The sequence below is a fragment of the Dendrobates tinctorius genome, unplaced genomic scaffold (genome assembly GCF_039654945.1).
Source record: "Dendrobates tinctorius isolate UK_male_01 unplaced genomic scaffold, ASM3965494v1 ptg000028l, whole genome shotgun sequence".
In the NCBI taxonomy this organism is placed as follows: Eukaryota; Metazoa; Chordata; class Amphibia; order Anura; family Dendrobatidae; genus Dendrobates; species Dendrobates tinctorius.
In genome coordinates, this window is record NW_027361696.1 from 85,020,241 (window position 1) to 85,040,202 (window position 19,962).

The 19,962-nt window shown below is 45.0% G+C and overlaps 1 protein-coding gene across 1 annotated transcript in view; it reads left to right on the forward strand.

The window, feature by feature from the left end:
- Positions 1–13,397: 13,397 nt before the first annotated feature.
- Positions 13,398–19,962, forward strand: part of CYTH2 (cytohesin 2) — a 40,185-nt gene continuing 33,620 nt past the window's right edge. The window contains exon 1 of the mRNA XM_073571137.1: positions 13,398–13,629. Coding sequence (XP_073427238.1) covers positions 13,611–13,629 — 19 coding nt within the window. The 5' untranslated portion in view covers positions 13,398–13,610. The remainder of the gene's footprint in view (positions 13,630–19,962) is intronic.

Here is a 19,962-nt window from a genome sequence, read left to right on the forward strand (position 1 = left end):
TGAGAAATCGCTGGTCAACTTTTAACCCTTATAACTTCCTAACAAAAAAAATTTTGGTTCCAAAATTGTACTGATGTAAAGTAAACATGTGGGAAATGTTACTTATTAAGTTTTTTTGTGTCATATCTCTGTGATTTAAGGGCATAAAAATTAAAAGTTGGAAAATTACAAAATTTTCAAAATTTTTCGCCAAATTTCCGTTTTTTTCACAAATAAATGCAAGTTATATGAACAAAGTTTTACCACTAACATGAAGTACAATATGTCACGAGAAAAACAATGTCAGAATCACTGGGATCCATGCAATCGTTCAAAAGTTATTACCTCATAAAGGGACAATGGTCAGAATTGTAAAAATTGGCCAGTCATTAACATGCAAACGACCCTTGGGGATAAAGGGGTTAAACAGCTCTGGTGAAAGGAAAGATGCTTCTTGATTGGTTGGTGATACACACACACACATACATTCAATTTTATATATAAATTACTAGATGGAGGCCCGATGCTATCACATCGGGAGGGCGGTAATGTCATGATGGGGGCAGGCTTTGCAGCGTTAAGAATCTCTCCCCCCATGTGCTCACCCACCTAACCACTCTCTTTCCCCATGTGCTGACTTCTCCCGTCTGTGCTCTCTTCTTTGACCTGTCTACCCCATGTGCTAACCCCCTTGTCTGCTGTCTCTCTCCTTCCTATGCTGTGTTCTCCCCTCATGTGCTGTCCCATTTGAGCTGTCTCCCCCTGTGCTCTGTCTCTCACCCCTGTGTCTGACCATGTACAGAACATACCACAGCTTTTGGGCAGGGGAGGAAACAAAAGACAATACTGACATTATAGCAGGAGATCGCAGAGGATACATTTTGTGTGGTAAAATATTGTTTAACCCCTTCCTGACATCCGACGTACTATCCCGTCCATGGGACCCGGGCCCCTATGCCCATGGACGGGATAGTACGTCTACCGCGATCAGCGGCGCCCACGTGGTGAGCGCCGCTCATCGCGGCCAGGTGTCAGCTGATTATCACAGCTGACATCAGGCACAATGTGTCAGGGGCAGTTACGGACCGCCCCCGACACTTTAACCCCTTGCACACCGCGATCAAACATGATCGCGGTGTACCGGGGGATAAAGGGAAGCATCGGCAGGGAGGGGGCTCCCTCCGTGCTTCCCTGAGCCCCCCACAGCAGCGCAATGTGCAGCGCTGCTGCAGAGGGCTCCTTTCCTGCAGGCCCCCGAATCCAAGATGGCGACGGGGGCCTTCGGGAGCCTGCAGGAAGCTGGCTTCCTCAGTGCCTGCAAAGCGCAGGCATGAGGAAGCCTTCTGCACTGCCTGTGACAGATCCCTGATCTGTCACAGTGATCTGTGATGTGAAAGATCAGCGATCTGTCACAGGACAGTGATGTCCCATCTGGGACTATGTAATAAAGTTAAAAAAAAAGTAAAAAAAAATGTTAAAATAATTTTAAAAAAATCGCCAAATAAATTAGAAAAAAAAAAAATATTCCCCCAATAAATCCATTTTTTGGAAATAAAAAAAAAAATAAATAAAAGTACACATATTAGGTATCGCCGCGTCCGTAACGACCCGCCCTATAAAACTGTCCCATTAGTTAACCCCTTTAGCGAACCCCTTAAAAAATAAAAATAAAAAACGAAGCAAAAAATAATGATTTAATATCATACCGCCAAACACAAAGTGTAATAACGCGCAATCAAAAAGACGTATATAAATATCCATGGTACTGCTGAAAACGTCATCTTGTCCCGCAAAAAACGAGCCACCATACAGCATCATCAGAGAAACAATAAAAAAGTTATAGCTCGCAGAATAAAGCGATGCAAAAATAATAATTTTTTATATAAAATAGTTTTCATTGCATAAAACCGACAAAACATAAAAAAACGACCTAAATGAGGTATCGCTGTAACCGTACTGACCCGAAGAATAAAACCGCTTTATCAATTTTACCGCATGCGGAATGGTGTAAACGCAGCCCCCCCAAAAGAAATTCATGAAACGCTGGTTTTTGTTCATTCTGCGTCCCAAAAATTGGAATAAAAAGCGATCAAAAAAGTCACGTGCCCGAAAATGGTACCAATAAAAATGTCAACTCGTCCCGCAAAAAATAAGACCTCACATGACTCAGTGGGTCAAAATACGGAAAAATTATAGCTCTCAATATGTGGTGATGCAAAAACTATTTTTACAATAAAAAGCGTCTTTTAGCGTGCGACAGCTGCCAAACATAAAAACCGCCATAAATAGTAAATCAAACCCCCCCCCGTTATCACCCCCTTAGTTAGGGAAAAATAATAAAATTAAAAAAATGTATTTATTTCCATTTTCCCATTAGGGTTAGGGTTAGGGCTAGGGTTATGGCTAGGGTTAGGGCTGAGATTAGGGTTAGGGGTGTGTTGGGGTTCGGGTTGGAGTTAGAATTGGGGGTTTCCACTGTTTGGGCACATCAGGGGCTCTCCAAATGCAACATGGCGTCTGATCTCAATTCCAGCCAATTCTGAGTTGAAAAAGTCAAATGGTGCTCCTTCCCTTCCAAGCTCTGCCATGCGCCCAAACAGTGTTTTACCCCCACATGTAGGGTATCAGCCTACTCAGGACAAATTGCAAAACAATTTTTGTGGTGCAATTTCTCCTGTTACCCTTAGGAAAATAAAAAATTGGGGGCAAAAATATCATTTTTGTGGAAAAAAATGATTTTTTTATTTTCACGTCCGAGCGTTATAAACTTCTGTGAAGCACTTGGGGGTTCAAAGTGCTCACCACACATCTAGATAAGTTCCGTGGGGGGTCTAGTGTCCAAAATGGGGTCACTTGTGGGGAGTTTCAATAGTTTAGGTACATCAGGGGCTCTCCAAACGCACATGACACCCGCAGACCATTCCATCAAAGTCTGCATTCCAAAACGTCACTACTTCCCTTCCGAGCCCCGTGTGTCCATACAGTAGTTTTCTCCCACATATGGGGTGTCAGCGTACTCATGACAAATTGGACAACAACTTTTGGGGTCCAATTTCTCCTGTTACCCTTGGGAAAAAGAAAAAATTGGGGACTAATTGATCATGTTTGAGGAAAAAATACGATTTTTTTATTTTCATGCCCGGGCATTATAAACTTCTGTGAAGCCCTTGGGGGGTTCAAAGTGCTAACCACACATCTAGATAAGTTCCTTAGGGGGTCTCATTTCCAAAATGGGGTCATTTGTGGGGGTTTTCCACTGTTTAGGTACATTAGGGGCTCTCCAAAGGCAAGATGACACCCGCAGAACATTCCATCAAAGTCTGCATTCCAAAACATCACTACTTCCCTTCCGAGCCCCGACGTGTGTCCATACAGTAGTTTTCTCCCACATATGGGGCGTCAGCGTACTCAGGACAAATTGGACAACAACTTTTGGGGTTCAATTTCTCCTGTTACCCTTGGGAAAATGAAAAAATTGGGGACTAATTGATCATGTTTGGGGAAAAAATACGATTTTTTTATTTTCATGCCCTGGCATTTTAAACTTCTGTGAAGCCCTTGGGGGTTCAAAGTGCTCACCACACATCTAGATAAGTTCCTTAGGGGGTCTAGTTTCCAAAATGGGATCATTTGTGGGGGTTTCCACTGTTTAGGTACATTAGGGGCTCTCCAAAGGCAACATGACACCCGCAGACCATTCCAACAAAGTCTGCATTCCAAAACGTCACTACTTCCCTTCCGAGCCCTGACGTGTGTCCATACAGTAGTTTTCTCCCACATATGGGGTGTCAGCGTACTCAGGACAAATTGGACACCAACTTTTGGGGTTCAATTTCTCCTGTTACCCTTGGGAAAATGAAAAAATTGGGGACTAATTGATCATGTTTGGGGAAAAAATACGATTTTTTTATTTTCATGCCCTGGCATTATAAACTTCTGTGAAGCCCTTGGGGGTTCAAAGTGCTCACCACACATCTAGATAAGTTCCTTAGGGGGTCTAGTTTCCAAAATGGGATCATTTGTGGGGGTTTCCACTGTTTAGGTACATTAGGGGCTCTCCAAAGGCAACATGACACCCGCAGACCATTCCAACAAAGTCTGCATTCCAAAACGTCACTACTTCCCTTCCGAGCCCTGACGTGTGTCCATACAGTAGTTTTCTCCCACATATGGGGTGTCAGCGTACTCAGGACAAATTGGACAACAACTTTTGGGGTTCAATTTCTCCTGTTACCCTTGGGAAAATAAAAAAATTGGGGACTAATTGATCATGTTTGTGGAAAAAATACGATTTTTTTATTTTCATGCCCTGGCATTATAAACTTCTGTGAAGCCCTTGGGGGTTCAAAGTGCTCAACTCACATCTGGATAAGTTCCTTAGGGGGTCTAGTTTTCAAAATGGGGTCATTTGTGGGGGGTTACCACTGTTTAGGTACATTAGGGGCTCTCCAAAGGCAACATGACACTCGCAGACCATTCCATCAAAGTCTGCATTCCAAAACGTCACTACTTCCCTTCCGAGGCCCGACGTGTGCCCATACAGTAGTTTTCTCCCACATATGGGGTGTCAGCGTACTCAGGACAAATTGGACAACAACTTTTGGGGTTCAATTTCTCCTGGTACCCTTGGGAAAATAAAAAAATGGTGACTAAAAGATCATGTTTGTGGAAAAAATACGAATTTTTTATTTTCACGCCCGGGCGTTATAAACTTCTGTGAAGCCCTTGGGGGTTCAAAGTTCTCACCACACATCTAGATAAGTTCCTTAGGGGGTATAGTTTCTAAAATGGTGTAATTAGTGGGGGCTTTCCACTGTTTTGGTACATCAGGGGTTTTCCAATCGCGACATGGTGTCCGATCTCAATTCCAGCCAAAAATGTCAAATGGCGTTGCTTCCCTTCCGAGCTCTGCCATGCCCCCAAATAGTGGTTTACCCCCACATGTGGGGTATCAGCGTACTCAGGACAAATTGCACAATAACTTTTAGGGTCCTGTTATCCTTGGAAAAATAAGAATTGAGGGTGAAAAGATCATTTTTGTGGAAAAAATATGATTTTTTAATTGTACGGCTGTATGTTATAAACTTCTGTGAAGCCCTTGGGGGTTCAAAGTTCTCACCACACATCTAGATAAGTTCCTTAGGGAGTCTAGTTTCCAAAATGGTGTCATTTGTGGGGGGTTTCCACTGTTTTGGTACATCAGGGGTTTTCCAATCGCGACATGATGTCCGATCTCAATTCCAGCCAAAAACGTCAAATGGCGCTGCTTCCCTTCCGAGCTCTGCCATGCGCCCAAATAGTGGTTTACCCCCACATGTGGGGTATCAGCGTACTCAGGACAAATTGCACAATAACTTTTAGGGTCCTGTTACTCTTGGGAAAATAAAAATTGGGGTGAAAAGATCATTTTTCTGGAAAAAATATGATTTTTTAATTGTACCGCTGTACGTTATAAACTTCTGTAAAGCCCTTGTGGGTTCAAAGTTCTCACCACATATCTAGATAAGTTCCTTGGGGGGTCTACTTTCCAAAATGGGGTCACTTGTAGGGGGTTTCCACTGTTTAGGTACATCAGGGACTCTCCAAATGTGACATTGCGTCCGATCTGAATTCCAGCCAATTTTGCATTGAAAAAGTCAAACGGCGCTCCTTCCATTCTGAGCTCTGCCATGCGCCGAAACAGTCGTTCCCCCCCACATATCAGGTATCAGCCTACTCAGGACAAATTGCACAACAACTTTTGCAGTCCAATTTCTCCTGTTACCCTTGGTAAAATAAAAAAAATTGAACCTGAAGTATTTTTTTTGTGAAAAAAAGGTAGATGTTCATTTTTTTTTAAATATTCAAAAAAATTCCTAAAGGGTTAATAAACTTCTTGAATGTGGTTTTGAGCACCTTAAGGGGTGCAGTTTTTAGAATGGTGTCACTTTTGGGTATTTTCTATCATATAGACCCCTCAAAGTGGCTTCAAATGTGATGTGGTCCGCAAAAATAAAATGGTGTTGTAAAAATGAGAAATCGCTGGTCAACTTTTAACCCTTATAACTTCCTAGCAAAAAAAAATTTTGGTTCCAAAATTGTGCTGATGTAAAGTAAACATGTGGGAAATGTTAGTTATCAAGTTTTTTGTGTGCCACATCTCTGTGATTTAAGGGCATAAAAATTCAAAGTTGGAAAATTGCGAAATTGTCAAAATTTTCGCCAAATTTCCGTTTTTCTCACAAATAAACGCAAGTTATTTGAATGAAATTTTACCACTATCATGAAGTACGATATGTCTCGAGAAAACAATGTCAGAATCACTGGGATCCATGGAAGCGTTCCAGAGTTATGACCTCATAAAGGTACAGTGGTCAGAATTGTAAAAATTGGCCCGGTCATGAACGTGCAAACCACCCTTGGGGGTGAAGGGGTTAAAAACAGTCAGTGAAATATTTTACCTCACAAAATAAATCCTCTGTGATCCCCTTCTGTAATGTCAGCAGTGTCTTTTGCTTCCTCCCATGCCCAGATGTGGTATGCTCCGTACACGGTCAGACGCAGACAATTTGTAAAATGAACTTTCGTTCATGGGAAAACCCCTTTAATGTGACCGGCTTCCTCTGCCTGTAGACATGTCGCGCATCTGCCGCTGGGATCAGCCGAATGATTCACTGTGCCTGCGCGGAATTTGCGCAGGCACAGTGTGACGGTGTTCCGCTGGTGGTACCGCGCAAGAGGCTGCGTGTGAGTGCATGAGAGTTGCATACGTCGTATAGAGTGTGTGTGTATGGTGCGACGGTGTTCCGCTGGTGGTACTGCGCAATAGGTTGGTACCAGCAGCAGTTTCCATTTTGAGACACCCATCACTTGGGTGTCCCCATATGGCCGTCGGTGAACTTCCTCCGCTTGGAATTCTGAGATACAGTGACATCCGGACAGAATAGGAAATGAAAACATTACAAGGCAATTACAGTTGTGGCCAAAAGTATTGACACCCCTGCAATTCTGTCACATAATACTCAGTTTCTTCCTGAAAATGATTGCAAACACAAATTCTTTGGTATTATTATCTTCATTTAATTTGTCTTAAATGAAAAAACACAAAAGAGTATGAACCAAAAAGCAAAACATTGATTATTTCACACAAAACTCCAAAAATGGGCCAGACAAAAGTATTGGCACCCTCAGCCTAATACTTGGTTGCACAACCTTTAGCCAAAATAACTGCGACCAACCGCTTCCGGTAACCATCACTGAGTTTCTTACAATGCTCTGCTGGAATTTTAGACCATTCTTCTTTGGCAAACTGCTCCATCTCCCTGATATTTGAAGGGTGCCTTCTCCAAACTGCCATTTTTAGATCTCTCCACAGGTGTTCTATGGGATTCAGGTCTGGACTCATTGCTGGCCACCTTAGAAGTCTCCAGTGCTTTCTCTCAAACCATTTTCTAGTGCTTTTTGAAGTGTGTTTTGGGTCATTGTCCTGCTGGAAGACCCATGACCTCTGAGGGAGACCCAGCTTTCTCACACTGGGCCCTACATTATGCTGCAAAATTTGTTGATAGTCTTCAGACTTCATAACGCCATGCAAACGGTCAAGCAGTCCAGTACCAGAGGCAGCAAAGCAACCCCAAAACATCAGGGAACCTCCGCCATGTTTGACTGTAGGGACCGTGTTCTTTTCTTTGAATGCCTCTTTTCTCCTGTAAACTCTATGTTGATGCCTTTGCCCAAAAAGCTCTACTTTTGTCTCATCTGACCAGAGAACATTCTTCCAAAACGTTTTAGGCTTTTTCAGGTAAGTTTTGGCAAACTCCAGACTGGCGTTTTTATGTCTCGGGGTAAGAAGTGGGGTCTTCCTGGGTCTCCTACCATACAGTCCCTTTTCATTCAGACACCGACAGATAGTACGGGTTGACACTGTTGTATCCTCGGACTGCAGGGCAGCTTGAACTTGTTTGGATGTTAGTCGAGGTTCTTTATCCAACATCCGCACAATCTTGCGTTGAAATCTCTTGTCAATTTTTCTTTTCCGTCCACATCTAGGGAGGTTAGCCACAGTGCCATGGGCTTTAAACTGTTTGATGACACATGGTAGACACAGGAACATTCAGGTCTTTGGAGATGGACTTGTAGCCTTGAGATTGCTCATGCTTCCTCACAATTTGGTTTCTCAAGTCCTCAGACAGTTCTTTGGTCTTCTTTCTTTTCTCCATGCTCAATGTGGTACACACAAGGACACAGGACAGAGGTTGAGTCAACTTTAATCCATGTCAACTGGCTGCAAGTGTGATTTAGTTATTGCCAACACCTGTTAGGTGCCACAGGTAAGTTACAGGTGCTGTTAATTACACAAATTAGAGAAGCAGCACATGATTTTTCAAACAGTGCCAATACTTTTGTCCACCCTCTTTTTTATGTTTGGTGTGGAATTATATCCAATTTGGCTTTAGGACAATTCTTTTTGGATTTTTTCATTTAAGACAAATTAAATGAAGATAATAATAACAAAGAATTTGTGTTTGCAATCATTTTCAGGCAGAAACTGAGTATTATCTGACAGAAATGCAGGGGTGTCAATACTTTTGGCCACAACTGTATATACATAGATAATTTATTATTATAGTGGCATTTATTCCATGGCGCTTTACATGTGAGGAGGGGTATACATAATAAAAACAAGTATAGTAATCTTAAACAATACAAGTCACGACGGGTCACAGAAAACATAGCATGTATATCATTTACCAGAGTATCGCTAACCTAGCAGGGTGAAGGGGGAATTCAGCCACAATATAGAGCTAAATACACTGGGTGCAGAATTATTAGGCAAGTTGTTTTTGAGAGGATTCTTTTTATTATTGAACAACTATGTTCTCAATCAACCCAAAAAACTCATAGATATCAAAGCTTAATATTTTTGGAAGTTGGAGAGGTGGAGTGGTTTTTTTTTTAGATTTGGCTATCTTAGGAGGATATCTGTTTGTGCAGGTAATGATTACTGTGCAGATTTATTAGGCAACTTAATAAAAACCAAATATATGCCCATCTCACTTGTTTATGTTCACCAGGTAAACCAATAGAGCAACACAAAATTTAGAAATAAACATTTCTGACATTCAAAAACAAAATCAAAAAGCCTTCCATCCATAGATTCTGTCAGTTGCTTGATCTGTTTACGATCAACATTGTGTGCAGCAGCCACCACAGCCTCCCAAACACTGTTCGGAGAGGTGTACTGTTTTCCCTACCTGTAGATCTCACATTTTATGAGGGACCACAGGTTCTCTATGGGGTTCAGATCAGGTGAACAAGGGGGCCATGTCATTATTTTTTCTTCTTTTAGACCTTTACTGGTCAGCCACGCTGTGGAGTATTTGGATGCATGTGATGGAGCATTGTCCTGCATGAAAATCATGTTTTTCTTGAACGATACCGACTTCTTCCTGTACCACTGCTTGAAGAAGGTGTCTTCCAGAAACTGCCAGTAGGTCTGGGAGTTGAGCTTCTCTCCATCCTCAACCCAAAAAGGTCCCACAAGTTCATCTTTGATGATACCAGCCCATACCAGTACCTCACCTCCACCTTGCTGGCGTCTGAGTCGGAGTGGAGCTCTCTGCCCTTTACTGATCCAGCCTCGGGCCCATCCATCTGGCCAATCAAGAGTCGCTCTCATTTCATCAGTCCATAAAACCTTAGAAAAATCAGTCTTAAGATATTTCTTGGCACAGTGTTGATGTTTTATCTTATGTTTCTTGTTGAAAGGTGGTCGTTTTTCAGCCTTCCTTACCTTGGTCATGTCCCTGAATATGGCACATCTTGAGGCTTTTGATACTCCAGTAACATTGTAGCTCTGAAATATGGCAAAACCGGTGGCAAATGGCAGTTATTTTGCGCCTTTTTTTACCAACACGCTTCTTGGGACCCTGTTGGATATTTGCAATGAAACACTTGATTGTTTGGTGATCACGCTTCAAAAGTTTGGCAATTTCCAGACTGCTGCATCCCTCCGCAAGACATCTCACAATTTAAGACTTTTCAGAGTACGTCAAATCTTTCTTCAGACCCATTTTGCCAAAGGAAAAGAAGTTTCCTAATAAATAAGCACACCTTATACAGGGTTTTGATGTCATTAGACCACACCCCTCCTCATTACAGAGATGCAAATCACCTGATTTACATAACTGGCAGTTGGCTTTCAAGCCTATACAGCTTGGAGTAGGACAACATGTATGAAAAGGATGATGTGATCAAAATACTCATTTGCTAATAAATCTGCACCCAGTGTAGGTTATGCACAAAATATAATTAAAACATTTTTTTCAGAATTTTCATTAGTCTGCAAAATATCATTAATCAAATAAATCCAAATACTATAATATAGGCCATCTCATAGAGACCGTATTTAATCACTGTTACAATACAACTGATCAAATGACAAGTGCAATATATTCCACAAATTACCCGTTTGGTTAGCGATACTCCGGTAAATAATATAAATACTATGTTTTGCGTTTAATAAAATAATTAATCTTGCGTCAGATACTCTGGACTTCATTCTGTTTTTGTACTAAGAGGTTTTTTTCTATGTTCCTTTGTGATATAGAGTTATTTTTTTTATCTATAAGTGGGATTTTTTTCTGTGTTTCTAAGTCACAACAGATACAGGAGGAGAGAGGACCCTGCCCGCGAGGGCTCACAATCTACAGGGGATGAGTGAGGTTACAGTAGGTGAGGGTAGAGCTGGTCATGCAGCGGTTTGGTGGATCGGTGGTTACTGTAGGTTGTAGGCTTGTCGAAAGAGGTGGGTCTTCAGGTTCTTTTTGAAGGTTTCCAGTGTACAGATCCGTGAAATATTTTTGAGTTGAAGTCGGCAGGAAGTGGAAAGGGCTTGTATATGTGGTCTGAAAGAGAGATCAGTGTCAAGGATTACCCTGAGGCAGTGAGCTTGTGGGACTGAGGAGAGTGAGCAGCCATTTACTTTAATGGATAGGTCCATTGGGGCAGTCAAGTGAGATGGGGTAAAGATGATGAGTTCTGTTTTGTCCATATTTAGTTTTAGATGTCTAGAGTAGAAGAAGGATGAAATAGCAGACAGACATTGTGGGTTTCTGGTTAGTAGGGAGGTGATATCTGGTCCAGAGATGTAGATCTGTCTGTCATCAGAATAGAGGTGATACTGAAAACGATGAGATTCTATGAGCTGCCCTGGCCAAAGGAGTAAATGGAGAAGAGCAGGGTCCCTAGGACTGAACCTTGCGGGCTGGTGTGCGAGTGGGAGACGCTGAATGTCCGGTTTGTTAGGTATGACGAGATCCAAGATAGGGCCAAGTCTGTGATGCCATGAGATGAGAGGGTCTGTAGTAATAGGGAGTGGTCCACTGTGTCAAAGGCAGAGCACAGGTCCAGGAGGAGGAGGACAGAATAGTGTCGCTTGACCTTGGCGGTTAATAGGTTATTGGTGACCTTAGTTAGGGCAGTTTCAGTGCAGTGATGTGGCCGGAAGCCAGATTGTAAGGCTGCGTTCACACGTTGTGGTTTTTAACGTGCAATTTTGTCGTGAAAACGCAAAAAAACAGTATCCCATGCAATCCTATGGGATTCCGCAATGCTGTGCTAATGCTGCGGATTTTCCCACTGCGGAATCGCATTGCGGAAAAATACGCAGCATGCTCATTAATTTTGCGGAATCGCGGCGATTCCGCCTACATAGGAATGCATTGTTCTGCTTACTTTCCGCATGTGGCTGTGCCCACCATGCAAAAAGTAAGCAGAACATTTGCGGATGGTACCCACGGTCCGGATTAGAGGAGACTGTCCTCCGGGCTCTGGGTACCATATCCCTGTAAAAAATAGAATTAAAATAAATAAAAAAATCGTCAAATTCTCACCTTCCGACGTCCCTCGCAGCGTCACCAGGCTTCAGCGATGCTGCCGGCAGGTCCTGTTTCCAATGATGCATTGCGGCAATGACCTTTGATAACGGTCTTTGGCGCAATGCATCACTGGGAAAGGGACCTGCCGGCAGCATCGCGATGATCGGGGACGCTGCGCGGGACGTTGGAAGGTGAGAAAAACACGATTTTTTATTTTTTTTTATTATTTTTAACATTAGATCTTTTTATTACTGATGCTGCATAGGCCGCCTCAATAGTAAAAAGTTGGTCACACTCGTCAAACACTGTGTTTGATGAGTGTGACCAACCTGTCAATCAGTTTTCCAAGCGATGCTACAGATCGCTTGGAAAATGCTAGAATTCTGCAAGCTAATTACGCTTGCAAATCGCTAGTTTTTCTGTTGGAAAATTGCGGGAATTTAAAATGCGGTTTCCCCGCGGAAAGGAATTCCCGCGGTAACTTCCGTGGGAATTCCGCAACGTGTGAACTTAGCCTAAGCGGTCGAAGAGGGAGCAGGAAGAGAGGTGTGTGAACAGTTCAAATGGACATGTCAGGTTTATCTTGAAAATCTGCAAGGAAAAAAAATCTGCTTTGGACGCAGCGCATGTTTGCTGCATCCAAAGTGCTGCCGTTCATTGAACGCAGGAAAATCCCCATGTGGTCACTGAAACGTGTGGATTCCCTGCATTCAGTACATTCTATGGGTGAAATCTCTCCTGAGTGTCTGCAAGATAAATTGACATGTAGTGGTCTGGAAAGACACGTCACATGTCCGTCTCCGCGGGTGTCGGTGCACGCATAGTGGACATGGGATTTCTTGAAATGCAACCCACTATGCTGTAACATCTGGATGCTGCAGAAGTACGGAGCGTCAAACCAGCAGCAATTACTGATCGTCTGAACATAAGTCATTTGTCAGTTTATTCATATATTCACAAGTATCCTCTGTCCTCAACTGTGGAAATAGAAAGTTTTTCCCACTAAGGGCATTTCTGGCAGTGATGGGCTAGATCCTATGGGCCATACATAAAGTACAGAGGACTCAGCCCCTTTAGGAAGCACACGGGCACGCTATACTCTGCGGGTACAGTGCAGAAATAATTACCTATAATGAAAATGCAAATGAGGGGTATTCTGCGCACCATTATGCCCCTCCAGAGGGGGGATGTGGGCTGGTGGGGTCTCGGTGTGTGTGGGGGTATCCGTGTGAGGTCTTTCACCGCCAGCACACAGGGGCTGCAGTACGGAGCACACATCGCACTGATGATGATAAATCCCCTTCAGCATTTCCTCTCAGGATCTCCCTGGCTTCCCCGCCCTTATCAGCCTCTGTGCTGCTCCGGGCATATCTCCGCATCCTATTGGTCAGTGGCCGGCATTCTCCCGCCTTCCTGCCACAGTTCGAGTCTAGGATTGGCCAACCTGTCTGTCAATCAAGAAAGAATGCGCATCCTCGAAACAAAGAGGCTCAATGTTCCCGCCCAAAAAATACCTGACCCCGAGTTAAAATCGCGACGTGATTGGATGACGCTAATGTCGGTTGTTAAAGTGGGCGGTGACTGTAGAGGGAGGCTGCTATGGAGGCAGTGGGTGGAGCTTAGAGGAGCTGGTATTGGGGGCGGTGAGCCGGTGAGAGCTCGGTGGGATAGCTGTAGTGCTTATCAGTGCCCTGGACGGAATCGGAGAACGGCCTTGACGTGAAGTCGCGGTTTACGGTCCGGCGAGTCCTCGGACTTGTCACCTTCGTGATTATGGACGATACCATTTACAGTAAGTGAATGCGCCCGCAGTCAGGGGCTCTCGTACAGACGGACCCTATTTCGGTCTCTTTGATTCTTTCCTGTTTATAGGCGTCAACTGGGAGAGGACAGGATGCTCCATTTTCTGTCCTGGGATGGGGGTGTATTGTGTGGAGACCGGTCCATGGTGTGGGTGGGGGAGGCCGGACAGAGCTGCTGTGGCTGATGACCGGGCCTGTGCTGCTGCTGCTGCTGCTGTGCAGATTATCGGCCTCACATCTGACGGTGGAGGCTTTTGTTGTGCGGCACACAGGTGCTCACGGTGTCCTGTGGTGTCCGCTGTGAGCTGCTTACCGTCCATATGACTGGAGATGAGTCCCTGTACGCCGCCCCCCATTACACAGCGGTAATGACCAGGACGTATCGGGGCGCAAGGTTCCCATACATCGCAGCGTGGCCCTTTAACAAGCCGCGTCCCTATTGGACGAATATATCGATATTACGTGTAACTATGGTGACAGTATAAAAAGTAATGTGCACCAGCACCGCTCTGGAGGTTCCTGACAGTTTGTCCATGCAACAACGCTGCCACCAATCACTAGGCTCAGTATGTGCCAGTCATGATCGGTGGCAGTGGTCACATGATGGGCATGTGGGACTGGCAGGTATCACCAGTGGAACCGTAAAGGGAACATGACAACTGATTCACGGGGCCCCACCACGGGATGGATCTGACACTGGCTGCACCATCGCAGCCTTTTTTGTATATCATTCCACAGCAGCGCTCCAGAGAGAACACACACTCTTAATAGTTGGCCAGGGATGTTGAGACTAGGATGAGTACTCATAAAACTGTTCCTCTCCTCATCCCGCACACCTAGTCTGATCAGACTGTCTATACACTCATGGGGAGCAGGGAGAGAAGCCATCAGGCAATGGGCCTGTCAGACTAGCCCTCAGAGCTGAGGGGAAGCCGCCGGACAACGGGCCTTTCAGACTAGTCCTCAGAGCCGAGGGGAAGCCGCCGGGCATAACCATGTCAGACTAGTCCTCAGAGCCGAGGGGATGCGGCCGGGCAACGGGCCTGTCAGACTAGTCCTCAGAGCAGAGGGGATGCGGCCGGCCAACGGGCCTGTCAGACTAGTCCTCAGAGCAGAGGGGATGCGGCCAGCCAACGGGCCTGTCAGACTAGTCCTCAGAGCAGAGGGGATGCGGCCGGGCAACGGGCCTGTCAGACTAGTCCTCAGAGCCGAGGGGAAGCCGCCCGGCATTACCATGTCAGACTAGTCATCAGAGTCGAGGGGATGTGGCCGGGCAACGGGCCTGTCAGACTAGTCCTCAGAGCAGAGGGGATGTGGCCGGGCAATAACCATGTCAGACTAGTCCTCAGAGCAGAGGGGATGCGGCCGGGCAACGGGCCTGTCATACTAGTCCTCAGAGCAGAGGGGATGCGGCCGGGCAACGGGCCTGTCAGACTAGTCCTCAGAGCCGAGGGGAAGCCGCCCGGCATTACCATGTCAGACTAGTCATCAGAGCTGAGGGGATGTGGCCGGGCAACGGGCCTGTCAGACTAGTCCTCAGAGCAGAGGGGATGTGGCCGGGCAATAACCATGTCAGACTAGTCCTCAGAGCAGAGGGGATGCGGCCGGGCAACGGGCCTGTCAGACTAGCCCTCAGAGCCGAGGGGAAGCCACCGGACAACGGGCCTGTCAGACTAGTCCTCAGAGCCGAGGGGAAGCCGCCGGGCATAACCATGTCAGACTAGTCTAGTCCTCAGAGCAGAGGGGATGCAGCCGGGCAACGGGCCTGTCAGACTAGTCCTCAGAGCAGAGGGGATGCACGCAGGGCTCCCGGCCCTCTTGGACTAGTCCTCACAGCGACATTATCCCTGGTTGGCTTTGAAAAGGGTTACCTCTGAAGCGCCGTATCGTTTCAGAGTAATCCAACCACAGCAGAGCCGGGATCTGGTTTGTGCTGCCCATGGTTCAGGCCACAAGAATCAGCTGTCAGATTACCTTAAACTAATGTATTTTTCCCTACAAGGATTTCTGCTGATGGATCACTCTTTGTAAAATCCCAGACAACCCCTTTAAAGTTTTGAGTCTAAAGGGCCTGTCACATTAAGAGAGATCACTATAACTAGTGACGTTGCAGCGATATTGCTAGCGATATCGCTGTGTCTGATACTTACCTCCGACCGCTCCCCCGCTGGTTATCGCTGATCGCGCGAGAACGTCCAGGAGTGTTTCGAACGTCCAGGAGTGTTTCGAACGTCCAGGAGTGTTTCGAACGTCCAGGAGTGTTTCGAACGTCCAGGAGTGTTTCGAACGTCCAGGAGTGTTTCGAACGTCCAGGAGTGTTTCGAACGTCCAGGAGTGTTTCGAACGTCCAGGAGTGTTTCGAACGTCCAGGAGTGTTTCGAACGTCCAGGAGTGTTTCGAACGTCCAGGAGTGTTTCTTGTCGTCAGCTTCCTGCGGCGCTTCCTGCTGTGACGACGAGCGACGCGTGGAGTCGGGCGGGAGGACGCAGGATCGCCTGGTGTGACAGGTAAGTAGCGACCCCCGACCGCTGCGATGTCGCTGGTGAGATCTGCCTGTGTGGCAGCTCACTAGCGACCACTTTGCGATGTACTAGCGATCCTGACTGCGTCATATCGCTGGTCGGGATCGCTGGTGCATCGCTAAGTGTGACAGTACCCTAAGGTTGTGATAGTTGCAGCAGAGTGTTACCTTTAACACTCCGTGCACACGTTCAGGATTTGCCACAGAAAGCTCTACAACAAAAATCCTAATGTGTTGGCAGGAAACATGCTCACGTGCTTTTGACACGTATATTTCCCCCCACACTATAGTATGAGTGAAATGCGCTGTAAGGATTGACAACCTGCAGATCTGCAAGGGGGAAAAAAGCTGCGTGTGCATGAGACTTCAGGGATCTCACTCACTCTGCTTGGACTGTAAAGCGCTGTGTATTTCCCACAATCCATGCATTAAAAAAAAAAAAAACATAAGAATGCAACCACTAATACGGATGGCACATATAGGTTCCTAAGGACCCATTATGTCTCTGTGTTGTGGTGGAATTTGCCAAGGAGCCAACATTCCATGCGTGTGGTGGGAGTTTTTCTCTATCATTTTTTTATAGGAAAAATTGCTCTGTCCACAGCGGATGCACTGCAGTGTAGAACCTGGTGACATCCATTGTAGGTCTGTGGGCTTGCTTGTTGCCGTCCGTTGTGCCACTCAGTTGTCATTGTATTTATACATTTCTTAGAGCAATGCCATAGGATCGGTACAATGCAGAGTTGTGAGACGCCTTACTACACACCTGTCCGGAGACGTAACGGCTCCCTTTAGAAGTTTGCCATATAGCTTCTTACACATGATGTTGTATTTCCCGTCACTGTCACATCACTTGTAAACTTGTGCCATAAACCACAAATCATTTCATCCAAACTGTCACCGAAGCATGGACTGCATATTGCTAAGAAGCAAGTTACAAGACCATTATTAGAATAGCACTTTGAATAATCTCGCCTGGGGCTGTACAAAATAGAGATGACAAAATACACGGAGTGAGTCACATTAATGACTGCCTCGTGTTGGAAGCACGTGCAGAAGGAATGCAGGTACGGCTGACAACTGTCTAGAGGGAATCCATTATATGGTCTGGAAGGGTTGTCAGGAATAACATGGCGTAGCATGCGCCACTCCTATACAATCGGTGGAGGGACTGAAGTAGCTATTTTTTCTGCATAGATGGACTGCTGGCTGCTCCAGAAGCTTTACCTGCACTATTCGGAAGTCGAAAACCACTGCAGCTTGTGATTGGTTGCTGCTGTCAGATGATTAAAAGATCACATCTTCAGAGAATCAATGGATGACGTGCTTTTAGTCACCAACGCAGCAGAGGTCTTCTAACTTTAGATTTGGGCAGGCTTCACTTCCCGAGGCTGGGTCCATGGTTCGGCTTTGCTTATGGTGATTACGCTACCGATTTTGTTTTTTTTGGGGGGCGTCCATTCCTGAAACCGTTTATTTTCCATATTGGACAACCCCTTTTAATTGCCTAAATTGGGTTCCTTGCTGGTAGCGGGTTTGTTTGTTTTGTTTTTACTTTATTTTTTCAACTGTGGATTTTGTCATCTATTAAATGAACCTGCTTTTGTTTTGGAAAATAGAGTATGTTCTCACTTGTGATGTGTTTGTATATGCATTTTTTTTTTTTCCTATTAGAACGGGTGAAAAACGCTTGAATTGATATGCCGCTTATCTCAAGAAACTTGCAGCAGCTCATAAAAATCGCAGCTGAAAAGAAGTGTGAATATTTTTGTAGTCTTACTTCCTTTGCTGATATTGTAAAAAGCAGCATTTTTACTGCAAAAACATATAAAACATTAAAACGGGTACAGCGGGTAAGAAGTGGATGCCTTCTGTGGACCCCTGCCGTCTTGCACTGACGGTGCATTAACAGGTCCTATGCTCATATATACTTTGATAAAGTCCTGTGCGAATTACGTGTTTTTATTGCAACTCCACTGTGGAAATGCAATAAAAATGCTTTTTTTTTTTTTTTTTACTGCAGAAAACCCCCATTTACTGCAAGAGAAATTGATGCTATCCACCGCAGCTCAGTGTACGCTGTGCATAAAAAAGCAAAAAAACAACTCCCTATCCTTCAGAACTATGTTTCATTTACTTTGCTGGATTTGTGATATGCTGTGTGTTTCTGCATGAAATTCGCGTTCAGGATTCACAACTCTGCAGTTACGCTACGTGATTGCTGACTTGTGAATGCTCTATGTATATTATGAACCCCGTACTGTAATGCCAAATCTGAACAACCCCTTTAATGAAAGTGTGTTTTTCATTTACACAACTTATGGACTTTTCTGCAGTTCTGTGGATGATCTGCAGCAAGAGCTGTAACACACCAGGGTGTGTTGTGTATTTTTGATTTTTTTTCCGTCCATCCAACTCAATAGGGATTTCCTGCAATCGTTGATACTTTCAGCGAGTCGGACAACTGTTGGGAGTGTACAGTAGCTGCAGACTTATGTTGAGGAGGGACTAATAGGAAGGTGTTAATTGTTAGTAGGTGCTGTATTGTATGGCCTATCAATCACATTTGTATCGATTTCCCTTCTAATACTCCATGTTGAGAAATACACAAACCATTACCACAACTAGAGCAGTTCATGTTCCCACAATGATTCTGCTGAAATCTGCAACAAGAACAGGGCTCCTTGGCTGTGGGCTCCTTTTCCTCGGGCGCTGTGGGCTCCTGGGGCCTCAACAACGGGGCTCTGTTGATGTCTGTTCTGCTCATTGTTGAGACTGCTGGAGTGTTGCACATGGCTATTTCCAGTAACCCCTGTTCTCATGGTTCTGGAGTCCCTAGGTCCCAGTGGTCCGATTCCCAGCAATCGGTAATTTAACCCCTATACTTTTGGATGGGTTATAACTTGCAATTTTGGGAATAACCCTTTAACTTGACTGTTAATATACTCGGCTGCATTTTTCTTTCTTTTATGCATAAATTCAGATAGAAAAGTTGCTAGTTGTAGAATTCACTGAACTACTCATGTGCCAGCAGCTTGGGATTATAGGTCTCCCAAATATGACACATAATAGACTACATGGGATCACCTCTACACATGTGACAGAGATACTGCAGAGACTGGTCCTGCCCAATGTGTGCCATGTGATCACTGACTTGTGTGCAGTGGGGTAGTGACTTTACAGGATGGCCATGTGTGGCATCAGAATCAACGGGAAGGTGGCTATGGGATTGCGTTACCGACTGAATCCAGGCTCGGAAGCCCAATCACAGACATGAGTGGGTTGACACGTACTTAACTCTTTTTATGCACTCTTCCACCAGGTCAGGTTTGGGTTGTATACATTTATATAAACTTCTTTTGTGGTAAGTCTCGTTAGTGTTCCTGGCTCAATAATGTTCAGCTGAGCCATTTATATAACTCGGGCAGAACTTCTTATTTTTCAGATTTAAGCCAACAACTGGATCAAGCTGGAAAAATGAGAGTATTTCAAAATATTTTTGTTTTCACGTTCTTTACTTGCAACAAAGCATGAATGATGAACTTTCTGCCCTTGGTGGAGAACGCCCTACTTGCTCCATCATATATAGGGAGGGTAGTAGGGATGATGTGTCCAGCAGCTTTGACAATGACTAGAAATGATGCAAATGTGGCTGAAATAAAAACCCATTCTGCCGGGGGCTGCGTCACAGTGGTTCACAGAGGAAATGCATGTGGTCCACGCCTTGTGTGATGGACTGCTTAACTAGTCACCCTAAATATGTTTCAAGGATGTGGGTAGAAGATCAAGAAAACATACAAAT